Source organism: Periplaneta americana, chromosome 16 (genome assembly GCF_040183065.1).
Source record: "Periplaneta americana isolate PAMFEO1 chromosome 16, P.americana_PAMFEO1_priV1, whole genome shotgun sequence".
In the NCBI taxonomy this organism is placed as follows: domain Eukaryota; kingdom Metazoa; phylum Arthropoda; class Insecta; order Blattodea; family Blattidae; genus Periplaneta; species Periplaneta americana.
Window position 1 is genome coordinate 153704755 of NC_091132.1, and position 20617 is coordinate 153725371.

General features: G+C 40.0%; 1 protein-coding gene across 2 annotated transcripts in view; it reads left to right on the forward strand.

The window, feature by feature from the left end:
* Positions 1-20005, forward strand: part of LOC138691400 (uncharacterized bromodomain-containing protein 10-like) — a 114943-nt gene extending 94938 nt beyond the window's left edge. For both annotated transcript variants that reach the window (XM_069813313.1, XM_069813314.1), the window contains 2 exons: positions 3911-4098; positions 16989-20005. In XM_069813313.1, the coding sequence (XP_069669414.1) occupies positions 3911-4098; positions 16989-19919 (3119 nt within the window). In that variant the 3' untranslated portion in view covers positions 19920-20005. The remainder of the gene's footprint in view (positions 1-3910; positions 4099-16988) is intronic.
* The last annotated feature ends 612 nt before the right edge of the window (positions 20006-20617 follow it).

A 20617-nucleotide genomic window follows, 5' to 3' on the forward strand; every position in this document is an offset into this window, starting at 1 on the left:
TACATCATCGCTGTCCAATCCAATATCCAAGGAACTTTTCGTCCAGTCTGCTGCAACATTTCTATGGCTTAACCCACTAGAATGAAGAATGATATAAATTCCTCTCTTTTTCGATAATGCCATCACGAAAATCAAGAAATTTGTTATAGGAAAGCTTCAAATAATCACAACAATGCATTGAAACTGTCACTGGTTAACCAGACAGTAAAGCAGGAAAAGTTACTTACCAGAATTGCATAAAAATACCTTTTCCAAAGCCTCCTTAGTACTAATGTTTATCTCATTATGACAGTTATCTTTAATTAACTTGAAACCGATCAGAGATATTTCAAAACGGATTGTACCATTGATTTTTTTCAGAATATTTCACATCATTTTGAGTATCTACACGACCCCCTTTCCATTAAAAATTTCAAAGTTGCATCCAAAATGGCGGATTTTGAGATAGCTGAGGGCTAGAATCGAATGTGTCACTGGTAGAGCATTTACTCTTACAAATACTGGTAACACCTATAGTAATCGAAAATCAAGCATATGAAGGTATTTATATGGTTCCAGATTTTTTATTCACCTGTACTAGTAGTAGAAGTAGAAATGTGAAAGTAATAGTAGAAGTGTAGAAGTGGTAGCAGAAATGAAATAGTAGTAATTGTAGTAGTAGTAGAATTATTAGTAGTACTAGTAGTAGTAGCACAAGCAGTAAAAGTAGTACAATTAGTACTATTAGTAGAAGTAGTGCAATGGAAGGAGTCCATAATCGTACCTATCTTTAAGATAGGGGACAAGACTAATTGTAGTAACTTTCGAGGAATATCACTGTTGTTGACGTCGTACAAAATTTTGTCCAATATTCTTTTGAGAAGATTAACTCCATATGCAGATGAAATTATTGGGGATCAGTGTGGTTTTAGGCGTAATAGATCAACTATTGATCAGATATTTTGTATTCGACAGATAATGGAGAAAAAATGGGAGTAAAAGGGTATAGTGCATCAGTTACTCATAGATTTAAAAAAGGCATATGACTTGCTTAAGAGAGAAGTTTTATATGATATTCTTATTGAATTTGGTATTCCCAAGAAACTAGTTCGATTAATTAAAATGTATCTCAGTGAAACTTACAGCACAGTCCGTATAGGTGAGTTTCTGTCAGATGCATTTCCAATTCACTGCGGGTTAAAGCAAGGAGATGCACTATCACCTTTACTTTTTACCTTTGCCCTAAAGTATGCCATTAGGAAAGTCGAGGATAACAAAGAGGGTTTGGAATTGAACGGGTTGCATCAGCTGCTTGTTTATGCGGGTGACGTGAATATGTTAGGAGAAAATCCACAAACGATTACGGAAAACACGGGAATTTTACTTGAAGCAAGTAAAGAGACAGGTTTGGAATTAAATACCGAAAAGACAAAGTATATAATTATGTCTCGTGACGAGAATATTGTACGAAATGGAAATATAAAAATTGGAAATTTATCCTTTGAAGAGGTGGGAAAATTCAAATACCTCGGAGCAACAGTAAAAAACATAAATGATGCTCGGGAGGAAATTAAACACAGAATAAATATGGGAAATGCCTGTTATTATTCGGTTGAGAAGCTTTTATCATCCTGTCTGCGGTCAAAAAATCTGAAGGTTAGAATTTATAAAACAGTTATATTACTGGTTGTTCTTTATGGTTGTAAAACTTGGACTCTCACTTTGAGTACGGAACATAGGTTAAGGGTGTTTGAGAATAAGGTTCTTAGGAAAATATTTGGGGCTAAGAGGGATGAAGTTACAGGAGAATGGAGAAAGTCACACAGCACAGAACTGCGCGCATTGTATTCTTCACGTGACATAATTAGGAACATTAAATCCAGATGTTTGAGATGGGCAGAGTGTGTAGCACTTGTGGGTGAATCTAGAAATGCATATAGAGTGTTAGTTGGGAGGCCAGAGGGAAAAAGACCTTTAGGGATGCTGAGACATAGATGGGAAGATAATATTAAAATGGATTTGAGGGAGGTGGGATATGATGGTAGAGACTGGATTAATCTTGCTCAGAATAGGGACCTATGGCGGGCTTATGTGAGAGCGGCAATGAACCTCCGGGTTCCTTAAAAGCCAGTAAGCAAGCAAGTATGTAGGAGTAGTAGAAACTGTAGTAGAAGTAGAAGCAATAGTATAAGTGGTAGTAGCAATAGTAGAAGCAGTAGTAATAGTTTGCTATTGCACTACAGTGCTTTCGACATATATTAAATACAATACTAACTAATAAGAAGACTGATTTCTACCGTAGTATCAGCTTGCCAACCCAAATCTTCAGACTAAAAATACTCTATTACAAAACAGAACTTATGTTACAATTGCCATTGTTGTGAGAAATTGATATTCAATTGTAATAACATCTGTTGACAAAGTCACAGAATGCGGCGCAATTATTGGAAAGAAGTGTAATCAAATTTAGAACATGTCAAAGGTTGCACACAATGGAAAAGATCAGATTGTTATTCAACAAGAGTTTACTCAAAACTCAGATCAATAATGGCGTTTATTTATTTATATTGTTTCACACTCTCAGAAAAGTAGGGAATAGGTACTGAAGACCGCAGCAACCAATAAAATAGAAATATTGTATAATTCACCAAAATATATACTGCCCGGTGCAAAACACTGTGTGCGACCTCTGGTGGGTTAATCTGTTCATTCATTTCAAAGAAGGTTCTCATAAAATTTCATTATTAAAATAAATATTGAGTGGTTCCAATTTCTTACAGAAAAAGCAGTGGTAGAGTTCAGTAATTCTCAAGTCAGTAATACTGTATGAGAAGTAACTTTTACCATATATAACTAATATCAAAAACTCTATTAATAATACTAGTTGATAACAAAAATTAGTAAGTTGACAAGGTGCGTGCTATCCTTTATACAGTATATAAGAACATGAATTACATTTGAATTCAAGGTTTCGAATTTCTTCAGTTGTCACTTGTCAGCAGAGAGCTTTAATCATTTTTAGATAACTGACTATAATTATTTGTATTCTTTTTTAGTAGGTTATTTTACGACGCTTTATCAACAGCTTAGGTTATTTAGTGTCTGAATGAGATGAAGGTGATAATGCTGGTGAAATGAATCCGGGGTCCAACACCGAAAGTTACCCAGCATTTTCTCATATTTGGTTGAGGGAAAACCCTGGAAGAAACCTCAACCAGGTAACTTGCCCCAACTGGGAATCGAACGCAGGCCACCTGGTTTCGCGGCTAGACTTGCTAACCATTACTCCACTGGTGTGGACGACTATAATTAATTACATACATACATAAGTGTTCTGTTCATGGGCAGGTCTTTCACTACAAACCCACCATTCTCCAATCTTTCCTATTTTCTGCCTTCCTCTTAGTCTCCGTATATGAATCCACATATCTTGATGTCGTCTATTATCTTATATCTTCTTTTGCCCCAAACTCTTCTTCCCTTCACCATTTTCTTCCAATGCATCCTTCCGTAGGCAGTTTCTTCTCAGTTCGTTGACCCAACCAATTCCTTTTCCTTGTTGTGATGAGTTTCAGCTTCGTTCTTTCTTCACCCACTCTTTCCAACACAAAGGAAAATAATTGCATCTGTTATTCAATATTTTAATACTGAAAAAGATAGTGTAAAAAACTCGTCACTTATCAGGTCCCCCATCTGCTAGTAATTTTGAGCTAACCTAGCTAGAACTACAGTTGCCTGAGTGAGAGAATTAAAACTTTTGCTTAAGTCATTAGGCATGAATTAACATTATTATATCTGTTCTATGCAAGTTAATTCAAAAACATTTTAGACAACTAGTAGAAGTTTGTTGTCTAAATGTAATTCATTTCATAGTATAATGATTCATATTCAATACATATTTCTTTAATACATGGGCCAGAGTTCATTTCAGGAGGTATGAAGCTTCGAAACCGGAATCTGGAGGACAGACGACTAAATATAGAAAGCCCTGAGGACAGTACAGAGGAAGATTCAGACGAGAGTGACAACTGGGTCATGCCTAAAAAACGAAAGAGGAAGAGAAACAAAGTCTTAAAAATTACTGACTCCTCACTGCAGGCCTGCAGTGTCATGACTGAGGTAAGAGAAAATTTCTTTTAATATTTTACTGAAATCTAAAGGTCAGATTCATATCAGGTTAAGAAAAAAGCTGGAAGTGAAGGTACATTATTTGTTTTTCCCCTTAGTTATTTAACGACACTGTATCAACTACTAGGTTATTTACCGTCGATGAAATTGGTGATAGCGAGATGGTATAGCTCGCGCAAGGAACGATTACCGAAAAGCAGTGGCATTACTGTCTGTTTTGACGTGTGTATGTAGGCACACCAAGAGGGTGAGAGGTGCAGGCCGATGGAAGTACTGTCTCTTCCAAGAAGATGAACAAATGAGGACATCGCTGTGGAAATAAAGAACGTAGCAAGAGAAAAATTCGAAGCTAATTAAACGCACAACATATGTTTACAAATAAAATAATTATACCGTGCGATACAAGACACATATTTATATGCAATGGAACAAACTAAAGTTGTAATGTAACTATCACAACACAAGACTGATTCTATCGATGTCATTCCTCTTCCGACTGTACTCTTGAATATCATTCAAGCTATCTCGTGACCTTTCCTGTTGCCCGCTCTTCCTTATCGTATTGTTTCATTTGCATTTCTTCTGTCGGTATTCTCTCCTTGCGAGACCTATATTTGGTGAGATGAGATCGAGGATTCGCCATAGATTACCTGGCATTCACCTTATGGTTCGGGAAAACCTCGGAAAAACCCAACTGGGTAATCAGCCCAAGCCGGGATCGAACCCGTGCCTGAACGCACTTCAGACCGGCAGGCAAGCACCTTAACCGACTGAGCCACATCGGTGGCTACGTTATTTGTTGAGAATGGCTCAGTTCACTTCACATAACTAATTTAGCCATTGGTAATGCCTGCAAGTAGCATACCTTCCATCTTCCATTTCCACCTGAAGAAAAAGTTGGGGCCAGCTTTTGGACTGTAGCATTTCATCAGCAGTGAAGAGGTAGAATCCAAACGCCCTTGATCAGCCTTAGTGCCAAATAATTCTGCATAAAGATACAGAAGAGAAAAGCAAAATTAAATTTGAATATAAGAATAATACCAGTAAATAATCGTAATAGCATTGAAGAAATTTTATAAAATGCAGTTCGTCAGTCAGCAGTATCATCCTATGTTAGCCTCTATTTCTACACATACCAGTTTCCCATACATTAATGTGGTAAATTCTATTATATATACAGTAAGACCCTGATAAGAAGCTGTTCAAGGAACCGCGTATTAGGCGGGTATACTAATTTTGACTTATATACAGTATCTATTAGCATTCTTCGTTATTGAAATACATGATTCATGAAAGGTAATACAGTATTACTCTATTATGTAATTACTATACTGTACGTTAAAGACATTTACCATACTGTATGTATGTACTGTACTTAATTCTTTCGAAAAGAGTCATTTATAGTTGTTCGCTGTGTGCGTGTTCTCTAAGTCCTCATGTTTACCACACTTAACTCTCTTGCTCTTACATCCTCCTGACGTCGCAACTGCAGTGATTGAGTCGCGATTTTTTATTATCGTTCTTAATGTCGATGATGGGATTCCTAATGAATCAGACAGTTGTATCTGATGAAGAGTACTGTTTTCATCGTACTTTCGTAAGATTTCCAATTTTTCCGATACAGAAAGCGTTTTTCGTTTAACACGCATTGTAATAACACTCACACTTCAACCGGTCGAGGTGGGTTTCTCCAAGTTGGTGACCGGGGGGTACAATGGTGGCTCTCATGCTTTTACTTTCAGCCATTTTTCGTCTTATCACCGACCACTCCTTTTCGTTCTCTCGTCTTCTTCGTCACTCTATTTCTCTCTGCTGGCCACCATTGCATGCGGAACGCCCACCACATCATCACAGCCATTTTCACCTCTCCATCCCCGCTGTTGGTTTTGCCACGTCCGCCACAATGACGGGATTGATTTGTTAAGGATGCCTTGCTAGGTTACATTCCTCTTCCTCTTCAAGTTTTTATATACATTATTAGGTTAAGTATCTTAGGCTTATAACTCCCATCTCACCAGCGGGGATCTTTCCTATCTCCGTGGTCCTGTCCCACGGTTTCAAGCGCGACTTCCAACTTGTGTGGCCTGACAGGGCGCCCAGCAATGAAGCAATAGTGGACCCTTCATACTGTCCCTATATGCAAGTTTAGGTGCCGAGCCCTGACCAGAGGTCAAGTACCCTCACGTAGAGCCCCAATGGGGGCCCAGGGCGATTTAGATGTCCCGGTGACCGACTCTGCTCGCCAGGGCGAATATATCGCTCCGACGTGTTACAGCTGACTTATGGGTGTCGCAGTGTAATCAACCACAAGTCCCCTGAAGCTGCGTGCGGTCTCGGATTGCTCCGGCTTTGGGAGGTGGGTCGGAGTTAGCCGAGTGGTCCGGCGGTTGTGTTCTGTGTAGAGTGGGGAGCCACGGGCGGTTATTCCCGTGGTAGGGGCATAAAACTGCGACACGCCTCTGGTGTAAGACTTGCCATTAGGTGTGTAATGACCAGATTGAAGGATAACTTGCGTGAAGTGGGTTGCTTGGGATTGGGCTGTGGGAGGGTTCCCACGGCCGGCACAGACTGAGAAGAATTTTAGGTGTCTTTTTCTCCCCCCCCCCCCGGTGGCAGGCTGACGCCGACGGTTCCGTAGGGGGGGCCAGTTCAAAATGTCCTCGCGCTCCTCTTCCCCTCCATTAGACAAACAACACAAAAAACAGAAGATAGGAAAAGACAATGCGACTGGTGGTCATATGCCGAACAATGCAATGGATTTGGACCCTGAGAGAATAACAGTTAAAGTGCCGCCTCCGAAGTTCATCATTATCACCTTGGATAGAACGGAAAAAACCATGATAAACATTAGTCCATTCTACGTGAGACATGCGCTCGATGGACTCGTTGGCAAGGTCAGAAATGCAACTCAGCTCCATAACGGTAGTCTCCTCGTTGAGACTGCATCTGCAAAACAGAGTGAGACGCTGTTGAAAGCAAAGTTGCTGGGGTCATACCCCATCAGAGTCGAACGTCACTCCTTGCTCAACACCACGCGAGGAGTTGTGCATACAGATTCTCTAGATTGTCTGTCAGATGAAGAGATCCAACTAGAGCTGGCGGAACAGTCTGTGTCCAAGGCTTACCATTTACTACGGAAGCGGGACGGACGGACTGAACCCCTAAGCACAGTCTTTCTGACCTTTGAGACGTCTCTTTTGCCAGAACATATCTTTTTCGGCTACGAGCGTGTCCCTGTGCATGCGTATGTGCCGAACCCAATGCGGTGCTTTAGGTGCCAACAGTTCGGACATATGCAAAAACGTTGCACAAACAATATCATCTGTGCAAAGTGCGGCGGTGCTGACCATGGGGATTCCCCATGTACCGGCGCTGAGCACTGTGTGAATTGTTCTGGGGACCACGCTTCTAATTCTTAAAACTGCCCAAAGTATATGCTGGAAAAGACGATTCAAGAGCTTCGAGTCCGGGAAAATATTAGCTTCTTTGAGGCACGTAAGCGTATTTTAGATAAAGAAAAGAAGGCAACTGAAAAGTCCTATGCGTCTGTACTGCAGAGAGCAACAAAGGGAATCGATGCCACCACACAAACGCCACCTCAACAGAGGGAATCGATGCCACCACACAAACGCCACCTCTTACAAACATACCTGGGAAGCGAACTGAGATCGCAACCCAGACATATGTAGACGCCGCTACTCAGACTGCTGAGTCAGACGACACTTGTGGACTTGACATCAGGCCTTACGTCCCTAAGAAAATTATTGCTATGACAGCAGAGAAGGATTGTAGGCCTAGTAGAACACAAGAACGTCGCACTCCTAGTTCGGGTGGCAGGTCAAGATCACGTTCTCGATCTGGTCCTCGATCAAGATCGCGATCAGGAGTGCGACGAACTGCAAGTGAGTTGCCAGAGTCGAAGACAAAGCAGTCGCAGACAAAAGCATCTTCCCATCGAAAGGAAAAGAAGAGAACATCTCCTGTTAAGCCACCAACATGATATAGCTCCTCTTGATGACTGATATTGTACAGTGGAATGTGAACAGTGTACGCAGAGATATACAGAACTACAGCAATTGATCTATCATGAAAACGGTGCTATTTTATATCTCCAGGAGACACACCTTCGTCCCAAAAACTCCCTGAGTATCGGGATACTACGCTCACCAGTACGATCACCTTGCCGGTATTCGTGCCAACAGAGGTTATGCCTCCTATTCCGCCAAAGTATCTTTTCCTCTGTTATCAACATCAACAGCCCACATCAATGCATAGCCGCTCGAGTCACTCTACCTTCTATCCAGTTCTCAATAGTCTCTGTATATATGCCCCCAGACACACCTTTCACAGTGCATGAAATTGAAGACATTCTCTCGCAGGTACCTGCTCCATATCTGGTAGTGGGGGATTTCAATGCATCCCACCACTCATGGGGCTCAAATTCCGATGATGACAGAGGAAATAAAATAGCAGAGGTATGTACCCGTCTAAATCTTGTTACCCTGAATTCAGGGGAAGCAACACATCTCTCCTTAGCTTACGGTACATACTCCATGATAGATATCTCCATTTGTAGCGCAGTTTTGTCCACGCATTTCGAATGGTTTGTGATTCACGACCTACATGGTAGTGAGCACTATCCCATTCGAATGCATATGTCCACTTTACACCCTGCGGAATCTCGATCTCCAAACTGGGTTATTAAAAAGGCGGACTGGGTCGGATTTTCGGAGACCATATCATTCGATGATAACAGACATGAAAGTGTGGACTCCATAGTAGACCATTTCTCAAATGCGGTTATAAAGTCAACGGAATTATCTATCCCACGGTTGTCCTGCAGGCCAAAACGCTTCTCTGTCCCCTGGTGGATGGATGCCTGCAGAGATGCAATCCGTGACCGCAAACGTGCTTTACGCCAATTTGAGCACCATCCGACCCAAGAATATTTTGTCCAGTTTAAACGTCTTCGAGCCAAAGCTCGTCGCATTGTGTGTGATGCTAAGAAGACGTCCTGGACAAACTACGTGAGTTCATTGAAACACAACGTCCCAGCTAACACCATATGGGACAAAGTCCGTCGAATAATGGGGAAACGTAGTACTGTAATTCCGGGCCTTCTAAACAACGGAGTAACGACCACCAGTCCAATAGACATTGCTGAAATATTTGCTACCACATTTTCACAAATAAGCAGCTCAAATAATTATGACCCGGAATTTCTGAAAATCAAGATACTGCAGAAAAATGAAACCTAAATTTTCAATCTGACAACACTGAAGACTACATTGCACCGTTCACATCCGAGGAGCTGGAGGCGGCACTAGACACATCCCCTGACACCTCCCCTGGCCCTGATAACATCCATAACCACATGCTTCGTCATCTTCCACCAGCTGGAAAATCCTTTCTTCTGTCTATATACAATAGAATCTGGACTGAGGGTGTATTTCCATCTGCTTGGTGTTCCGCCATTGTAATCCAGTCCAGAAACCAGGAAAGGACCCTTCTTTACCTGGCAATTACAGGCCAATCTGTCTCACCAGCTGTGTATGCAAGATTATGGAAAAGATGATAAGCAAATGCCTGATGTGGGTACTCGAATCGGGAAACCGATTATCTAATATCCAATGTGGTTTTCGTAAGCAACAGATCCACCGCAGACCATCTTGTTCGGCTGGAGACTGCCATTAGAGATGCTTTCCTCAAGAAGGAACATCTTGTGGTGGTCTTCTTTGATCTAGAAAATGCTTATGATACCACATGGTGTTGTGGAATTCTGCAAACCCTGCATGATTGGGGACTTCGTGGCAGTCTACCAACGTTTATTGCGAAGTTCATGGCAGAGCGGTATTTCCGAGTTCGAGTAGGCACCACACTTTCTACCGAACATCTCCGAGAAAACGGCGTTCTTCAGGGGTCTGTATCATGGTGGAAACATAGTAGAGGTGTGGGACAAGCTGTGCGCGTTTTCGTTCAGTCTGCGCATGACGTCACCTTCACTGCAGGCCGCACTCGAATGACACAGTCAACATAACAGATTGTTGATGCTTAGATCAGAGTCCATAGATTTAAATGAATAAATAAAAATCATTGTTTGTGTATTCAGTAAATATTTACAGTATAGGCTATAATAGGGTCTACCTTGAAGTGCTAACATTATAAAATAGAGAACAAATTAAATTCAGGAGTCTAGAAATAATGTAATATGGTAGTGCAACGTTAATAATTGCCTTCTGTAATATACACGTACTTTTATAATAATTATAATACATTATGCTATAAATATGCATAAACTTAGGCCCATATAACACAGACATTATATAAGCTATACATGAATTCAAGTACAATAGGGACTGCCTTGAAATGATAACGTAATAAAATTGTGATCTATTACATATTAAAACAAGTTTCAAAAAACAATGTGATATGGCTGTGTGTCATTAATAATTGCCTTCAGTAATATACAGGTGCTTTTATAATAATTACAATACAATGTGCAATAAATATATACATACTTAGATCTATACAGTTATTTATAACATACATTATTTTATACATGAATTCAAATATGTACTTTTGAACCTTCATTAACGTAAGTATATGTATTTGCATTTCTTGGAATAATTTTTCATTATATAGTAAACAAATATTTTTATATATTTAGGCTATTTGAGACATAGTATAGTCTACTACATTATTTACCTTACTATTCCACACACGACATAATATAATTTCACTATTCTAAATCCCACTCTTGTAAGGAAATACTTATTCTTATGCAATCTTTTTTTTTTTTTTTTTTTTTTCATTTTCTTTATAATATATTCCTTTGAAATTCCAGACATTTTTATTGTCTTGTTAATTTCTTTAATAATTCTAATAAATGTTTTTGTTCTAACTAACGTCGTAATTACTTCTGGCAGAAGAGGAGAACTGATTTCTGCTGAGAGACGCTGCAAACTCTATAATAAGAGTAGCCAGTATCAACACTCAATAATGCCTATTCAGACTTAAATTCAAAGATAATATCGTCAGCCATTGTATCGGCTGGACGCTTGGTAGTTCAGTTTATTTTGAAATGGTAAAGAGTGCAGTTTTTTGTACCTAGGTGATTTATTTTTTAATATTCATTATAATGAGTGACAGTCTGAAAAAGCTAAGTGGTTCTCAATACTGGAAACACCTCTGATTGAGGTTCTGGCTGATATGTACATCTATTATCAGATAGCACATCTCACTTGACGATGTTTCAGAGGAAGAACTGCATCTGAAATCTGATTAGTGTAATATGTAGCTAGTCAGCGATCTATGCAATGGAGGGGGAAAGGAACTGGTCACCCTACCCCATTATGTCCTGGCCTAGTTGCCGTATGAGTGATGCCTTGATGGTGTCACTTGTGGGGTCCAGATCTGTCTTCAGACAGTTGACTAAACAACAATACTGGAAACTCGCGGAAAACTAGGCAGTAAAAAAGAGAAAATTGTAAGAAAAAGTGCAAAAGTAGATGTGTTATAAGAAAAGAACATAGCCAGCTTGTTCCAGCTCGAGTCCAGATACATCAGATTGTAATAATGTGGCGAAAAGTACAGTAGGTACCGAAAATAGTGAAATGTGTGATTTATCTGAGTCAGGCGTTTCCGATATTAGAAACAGTAATAATAACGCGGAAATAATTAGGCCTATTTCAATTGCTCCAAATAACGCATATATGGCGAAATATGGGGCGGAAATATTTTTCTCTGCCTAGAGCCACCAAGTAGCTAGATCCACCTCTGCATGCAATATTAACATTTTCGCATATTTGCGTTAATCTGTGTATTCTTACAAATAACAAATCTTGCAAAAATATTTTCATTGTAATAAGCTCTAGAAATACACACGCTTTTATTCTGCCTCAGTAACTCAATTTGAAAGTCCATTGTTAAATATTTACTCATCGGGTTCTGGTGTCTTATTTATCGAGGCTTGTAGAATCTCTCTCACAATATTCCGCCTTACTCTCTTATTTTGTCGCCCCATTCTAGTTGACGCATTTGCTGAATGTTTGCCTCCAGGTATATTTATTGCAGGTATAGCATCAGGTTTAAGTTTCCATGCACGAACTGGTGAATAGCCTAGCAATCTCTGCTGCATTGTTTTATCAAAGTCATCATTTTTAAAACATTGTGAGCATATACATGCTGAAAAGACATAGCTAGATATTATTATAATAATTGAGTGTTACAATTAGCGTCAGTTCTTATAAATAAGCATAGTTTGGTAGGCTATACTGAAAACTTAATATCCTTTATTGACATTGTTATGAATCCGATACGTTACGAAGTTTCAATATGTTTATGATTGGTTTCAGTCTATAACTTAGTATCTGTTAGATAGACCAACTCACAGATATATTGAAACATACTATTCTATCAATATAAAGATATAAAGAAAATGACCTTATGTGATTTTGGCAGAGTGTCTTGGCGTTTGTAACAATTCTCCCATTTTTCACGAAGATGTTTATCTTTCGGGAATGAAAAATATTTAATATTACTGCCTCTGGTTTTTCTATAATGATTACTGTAACCGTACACTGCTCAATGACTCATTATGTGTTGTAATATTAATGTCTTGTTAAGTATATTAAAGAAAATGTACTCAACGCAATGAGCTGCAATCGCTTTCTGCAGTGAAGATGACGTCACACGCCTCAGCCGCTATCGTAACAGCATGCGCAATCCCACACCTTTACTATGTTTCCGCCATGGGTCTGTATTAAGCGTTCTTCTTTTCTGCATTGCGATCAGTGGCATTGCCCACTGTGTGGGTGACTGAGTATCTTCTCTCTTGTACGTTGATGACTTCAGTCTATATTACAGTTCCCAATACCTTCCATCTATCAGTCGACAGTTGCAACTGGTCATCAACATGCTATCGGAGTGGTCTGTTTCCAATGGCTTTAAATTCTCCACTCAAAAGACGCAGTGCGTCCACTTCTACAACCATCGTGGACTACATCCACATCCTGAACTGCGTCTTAATGGAATGGAGTTGCAATATACAGACACTGCGAGGTTTTTGGGCCTTATCTTTGATCATAAATTAACGTGGGAGGCGCATATCCATGATTTGAGAAGGCGTTGTGAAAAATCGTTCAACATTTTACGCCTTTTGTCAGGGGTTCGCTGGGGTGCAGACCGCATAGTGCTTTTACGTCTTTATCGTGCCCTTATCCATTCAAAGCTGGATTGTGGCTGTTTTATCTATGGCTCAGCAAATAAATCCAAGTTACGTCTCTTAGACACTATCCATCATCATGGGATACGACTCGCTACAGGTGCCTTCCGAACGAGTCAGATAGCGAGCCTGTATTGTGAAGCGGGGGAACCATCACTGTATCGGCGACGTAGTCTCCTGTTGTGCTCATATGCAGTTAAGTTCCGCTCGCAGCCTGAGCACAATTCTTTCGACTCTTTCCATCATTTGTCTCTTTACAGCCGATACAGTGAAAATCCATGGAGACCTCGTCCAGCAGGCGTGCGATTCCGTGAACTGCTCTCTGAGCTCGACGTCCATCTACCATCCGTTCGCACACTAGAATATACCACCACTCCACCATGGATTATGCGACGTCCCATGTTTGATATAAGCCTGAGCCGAAGTTTTAAGAATTTTACACCAGCTTTTGTTTATAGACTTCGTTTTAGTGAACTTTTATCATGTTTTCCGAATTATTCTTTAATATTTACTGACGGATCCCGAGTAAATGATTGTGTAGGTTGCTCCTTCGTTGCAAATGGACAGATATTTAAATATAAACTGAGCGAATATACCAGTATTTTTACTGCAGAATTATATGCTTTTTACAGAGTTTTATTGTTTTTAATTCGACAACCTCAGGGCAGATATCTAATCTGCTCCGACTCTTTAAGTGCCATTCAGTCTTTGCAGTCTCTCTATTCAGGTGATCCCCTGTGTTATGAATTCAGCAGCTGTTCCACACACTCCTAAGCTCTGACTCCGAGATTGGAGTAGTGTGGATTCCTGGCCATGTCGGAATTCCTGGTAATGAGGCTGCAGATGCTGCAGCCAAAGATGGTGCTACGAATGGCACTCTGGTATATTGGCGCGAGAGGTGGCAAGACTTACAAAATCATTTGAAATATAGAATATAGTGGCAATGGGAAGGAGAATGGTCTGCACAAGAGGAAAACAAATTACGAAGAATAAAGAATACTGTTCGAGTTTGGGATTCGTCCACAAGAGCGTCACGACATGAAGAAGTTTTACTCACCTGGTTGAGGATTGGCCACTGTCATCTGACACATGGCCATCTCCTACGTGGCGAGCTTCAGCCGGAGTGTGATCTATGCCATGTTCCACTTACGGTGGAACATTTTTTATTGCATTGTAGAAAATATGACCATGTCCGTCGGCAATATGGAATTCAGCCGACTCTATGTGGCGCTCTTGGAAATGATTTTAATTGTAAAAATGCAGTTCTGAGATTTTTATCGAATACAGGTTTGGATAAGGTGATTTAGTTTTTTTATTGATCCGTTTTTATCTATCCTCCGGACCCTTTACATCCGGAGGTTACATTTGTTATTTAGTATATAAGTTTTTTAACAAACTTGACATTCGGACCTTTTACATCCGAGTATTTTAGAAATACGCCAGATAATTTATTTATGGTAGCATCTGTATTATTATTTTATTTGTCTCTTTTTTAAATACTAGTTAAGGTCCGATATTTTTATAATGTTTTATGCATCACCTTGTTGAAACTGCATTTGTGTATCTCGTTTTAATCGTAACAACGTTTTTTAGTTCTTTTAAGTTTTCTGATTATTGTATTATGTCTCTGTTCTATAAAGAATTTCAGATAATGGCACAAATAGCCATAGTTGCTGACGTGCCCTTTTTAAACCCCACTAACTAACTCACACTTCAATACACTAAGGACAACAAACTGAACAGCAAAAATTTCCAGAATTTTATTACTGTCGAGTGAGGAATGTTGTTTGAGACAAAGGATTAGCAAGAGGGTGGATTATTGTAACTGTATGTAAGCTTTAAGCATGCAGGTAAAGGGTCGAATAATTGAGCGTAACAAGAGGGTGGGGTATTGTATAGTATGAAGATTTAAATGCACAGGTAAAGGGTCGAATACCAATACTTTTCAGGTTAATGGCACCAGTTAGTTCAATGGCCAAAATGTTTCATTGCTGTTACAGTACATTGCTGAACATGACATGGAAAATATTCCACAAAAACATCGTATTATGCGGGACTTGACCACAACAAACTGGGTATTTTATAAAGGCGTTATATATGAAATGTTCAGGGACCGGACAAAAAAAGCGTATTACACGGGATAGCGTAATAAGCAGGCGCATCTTATCGAGGTTTACTGTATGAAATTGTGATTCGGAGCTACACCCACTTCTACTTTAAGAGCAGGTACAGTCGTATAATTAATTATTTTCCTAACTGTGATAGGGTGTGAAAAGCACTATGAACATAAAAATTACAGAGCATTACAGCAGAAATTGCAGAAGTGTATGTTCAATCAAGCCTGAGATTGTAAAATGATTGTTATTACATAACTTATTTCTGAAATCATATTCTCTGCATGCATGCATATATTATGTGGATCTCTTAAGAGTATGGTATGTTACGGAATTATGTCATTGGTGTGCTGTACATCTTCTCATATTTAGTCAGTTGCTTGTATCAGATTTCCGCACTTAGTACACAGTAGAATATGTAAGATTGTTTCGTGATAACAAGTAGGCTAACCAAATTGTAAACAATAATTAAAAGGGTCAATTTTCAGTTACTTAAAAATGATATAATTATTTGAACTAATATGATATACGATATTTATTTCTACAGCTCTTATTTAGTAATGAATTGCCACCAGATCTCTGTATTCGTGCTCCCCATCACCTTCTAATTACAGTAACACATACAAACTTTCATCGACATGTGGAGTCATCTTATTTTACCTTTGCTACCTATATTACTATAATACATGTCTTCAATTTGCTTTCTAACCTCTCACCTTAAAATTTTCCCTTCTATCTAATGAACAACTCACCACTTTTATTGTTTACTTATATTGAAGTACTTCCTATTGTCTAAAATTTCCCTAATTTTAAACTAACTTTTACTAACACTACTTAATCATGATCATTCACCTTCATCTCTAATTTATAATCACTTCTACCTCTCCTCACTTCTGTCATCACTCTTATCCCCTATTTCTCCATTAGTCACTGAATCATATGTTTATTTGTTCACTATCATCCCGATAAATTTTCTGTTAGGCACTATTTTTGTAAGTCAACTCAACCTTCATTTGCAAACTTACATTGAAATATTTCCTCTCTTCCTATCATTTCAATTTCTCTGATTGTACACTAACTTAGTCGTCACTTGCAATATTAGTAACATTTCACTACCAATTCCTATTAACAAACACTTCCAATTTCCTCTAGTCACCTCCTTTATCATCTATTGTTTTTCTGGGCATTAATTCACTTATTCATTCATACGTTTTCCCTCCGATTATTTTCATAGTTATTCTTACTCCTTGAACACTCACTTAATAGTTTCTATGTCTTTTGCCACTCTTTTATCATTTGAACTAATAAGAAATTTACACAATCCCAGCCAAGCTAATCCCAATTAATGTACTTCAATTACAAACATGAAATTCTGCACTAGTATATTTAAATATCATGAATATGTGTACAGATTTTGTACATACGTATGTAATTTTATTGTGAAGTTACATGAATGTTTTAGGTTACGTTTGAAAAAAAGGAAACATTAAAGTCATCTACAAGCAAGTATGATCAATATACATGGCACAATGTCTTGTTTGCAGGAACAATCTTGCAGACAAGGTGAATGCAAACAATCTACAGTTACAGCAGATTCTGAACCAGAGATTGAGATTCTGGAGGTTCCGAAATGTCCTTTGGAAACGCCTGTACTACGTGTCAAGAAACGTCTTTTCCAGCAGCAGGAGAAGGTTTCAAGTACTGAAGCCAATAGTCAATTTAAATTGGAGAAGAATTCCGAAACATTTCTCAAATCTGTTTCAAGAAAACAAGCAAGTTCAGAGACTAACTCACCAATTACCCCAACCAGTAATAGCAAAACAATTCTGTATAACAATGGTGTGACAACGAACAGCAAGGTCTTGCCAAAACTTCAAGATCGAAAGATAAGTGCAAATGCAGAAATGGGAAGCATTCATTCGGGCTCAGTAACTGGACAAAATCATGACAGGAGCAACACAGCAGATCAGTTGCTTAACTCTTCAGCTTCTGTTAAAGGAATTGGGAAACACTGCGGCACTACAGAACAAGAAAGAGTACTAAAAAACATTGTTCATGTATTCAAGGAAGCTGACAAAAGTACAAGTGATGATCAGCAGCCTATTGTATTGGTGCCCTCAGTCAGTAATATGGGACACACAGTATTATATGAAAAGGTGGTCGGTGAAAAAGCAAAAGAAATTTTGGAAAATACGAAAAGAAACACGAATTCCACCAATCATAATTCACAAAAAGTACAGAATTTAACAGTACACCCCCAAGTACAAGCGGTTCCAACCATAATACCTAAAAAAACAGAAGAAATAGTTTGTATCAGTGATGACAGTGATGGCAGTGAAGTGGAATTTTTAGATGTTGTGTATAATCCAAAGCTGGATCGCAATTACAAACCAAAGAACCCCCATCAGAAAACATCTCGCTTAATAAACAGAAATTCACCTTCAACATCCTCAGCACTGATCATCAAAGAAGGAAACAGTGTGGAATCTGTAACAAAGAGCCCAAGTATCACATCAGCTGCAACTTCCATGCTGGCAGTTCACTCCAAAAGTACAGAAGTGGCACATGTACAGAGTCCAGGTATCTCAGTTCCACAGGTACAGAATTCTAGTACCCCATTGCCACAGGTAAGGTGTTCTGAAACACCAGTGCTACAGACACAGAGTCCTGTAGCAGTGGAATTTTTAGATGTTGTGTATAATCCAAAGCTGGATCGCAATTACAAACCAAAGAACCCCCGTCAGAACAGATCTCGCATAACAAATAGAAATTCACCTTCCACGTCCTCTGCACTGATCAAAGAAGGAAACAGTGTGGAATCTTTAACAAAGAGTCCAAGTATCACATCAGCTGCAACTTCCATGATGGTAGTTCACTCCAAAAGTACAGAAGTGGCACATGTACAGAGTCCAAGTATCTCAGTTCCACAGGTACAGAGTTCTAGCACCCCACTGCCACAGGTAAGGTGTTCTGAAACACCAGTGCTACAGACACAGAGTCCTCTAACCTCAGTGTCACAATTACAGAGTCCTGGAACCCCAGTGCTACAATTACACAGTCCCAGAACTTTAGCGTCGCAGTTACAGAGGCCTGGAACTCTGTCACAGTTGCAGAATCCTGGGACCCCAACATTACATTTACGGAGTCCTGGCACCCCAGTATCACAGTTACGGGGTCCTGGCAACCCAGTGGCACAATTAAGAAGTCCTGGCACCCCTGTGTCACAGTCCAAGAGTTCTGGTTCCCCAGTATCACGGTTACAGAGTCCTGGCACCCCTGTGGCACAGTTGCAGAGTCCTGGCACATCAGTGGCACAGTGGCAGAGTCCTGGCGCCCCAGTGACACAGTTACAGAATCCTGGCACTCCAGTGACTCAGGTACGGAGTCCTATCACCTCAGTGGCACAGGTACGGAGTCCCGGCACCCCAGTGACACAGTTACAGAGTCCTGGTACCCCAGTGGCACAGGTACGGAGTCCTGGTATCCCAGTGGCACAGGTACGGAGTCCTGGTATCCCAGTGGCACAGGTACGGGGTCCTGGCACCCCAGTGGCACATTTACGGAGTCCTGGCACCCCAGTGACACAGTTGCGGAGTCCTGGCACCCCAGTGGCACAGTTAAGGAGTCCTGGTATCCCAGTGGCACAGGTACGGAGTCCTGGCACTCCAGTGGCACAATTACGGAGTCCTGGCACCCTAGTGGTACAGGTACAGAGTCCTGGCACTCCAGTGGCACAGGTACAGAGTCCTGCCACCCCAGTGGCACAATTACGGAGTCCTGGAACCCCAGTGGCACAATTACGAAGCCCTGACACCCCAATGGCACAGTTACGGAATCCTGGCACCCCAGTGACACAATTACGGAGTCCTGGCACCCCAGTAGCACAGTTACAGAGTCCTGGCACCCTAGTGCTACAGGTACGGAGTCCTGCCACCCCAGTGACACAGTTGCGGAGTCCTGGCACCCCAGTGGCACAATTACGGAGTCCTGGCACTCCAGTAACACAATTACGGAGTCCTGCCACCCCAGTGACACAGTTGCGGAGTCCTGGCACCCCAGTGGCACAATTACGGAGTCCTGGCACTCCAGTAACACAATTACGGAGTCCTGCAACTTCAGTAACACAGTTAATGAGGCCCAGAAGTTCAACATCTCAAATAAGAACAGATGTCCAAGTAATGAACCAGAACATTCCCAGGCATACAGCACAGGTAAAGAGTCCAAGATTACTGTCACCTCAAGTTCAAGTAAGGAATCCTACATGTTCCCCAAAGCAGTCCGGTAATCAGCATCCAACTGGACAAACGACTGCCAGGCTGATTGTGATATTTGATGGAACTTCGAGCAACTATGCCTTGGCATTCCCCAATGGAAAGAAAGTGATATTAAACCCTGAACAACTTGCAAGGCTTCGAGCTGACAATGGAGGCCAACTTACTACCAATATTGATGTAAATGTAAATTTTGAGTTGTGAGTTTTGATTTCATAAATGTGCGTGAATTTAAGTAGTAGTAAGAGTAAATAGTAGTTGTATATTTAATACATTTATTTCAAAATGAATTATTCGTTTTCATTTAAGGGAGGATTTTACACCTCGTATTCCTCTCTCCTTATATCACATGTTACTCTCATGTTTCACCATTCTCACTAACTCACAAAATGGGTAACTACTGCTTTGTATAACATTACTAAAATGGACTCTCACAGAACAAACTATAGCCAGCAATCATAAATTCAGTTAGAGAATAATAGAGAATGAAACATATTGAATTAATGAACGTACAGAATTCATATCTCAGACAAACGTCGAAGCTTAATAGGCTACAAAAAAAATGTGTGAAAAAGTCTGTATAAATGATGAAACAAAATGAATTCTGTGTGAATGTAAGACATGCAAGCCTTTTATTAGACTAATTAAGTTTGATATTGGTGTTACACCAGTCGTGGAAAGTGCCCAAAGATACATTGGATTAACAGATAGGGGTGTAAAAACAGTGGTGACTCGTGAAAATTCTTGGGTGTAAGAAGTTATTCTAGTCTTGTGACCAGAATATTCTACGAAATGGAAGTATAAACATTGGATATGTATCTTTCGAAGAGGTGAAAAATTCAAATATCTTGGATCAACAATAACAAATATAAATGACACTCGGGAGAAAATTAAACGCAGAA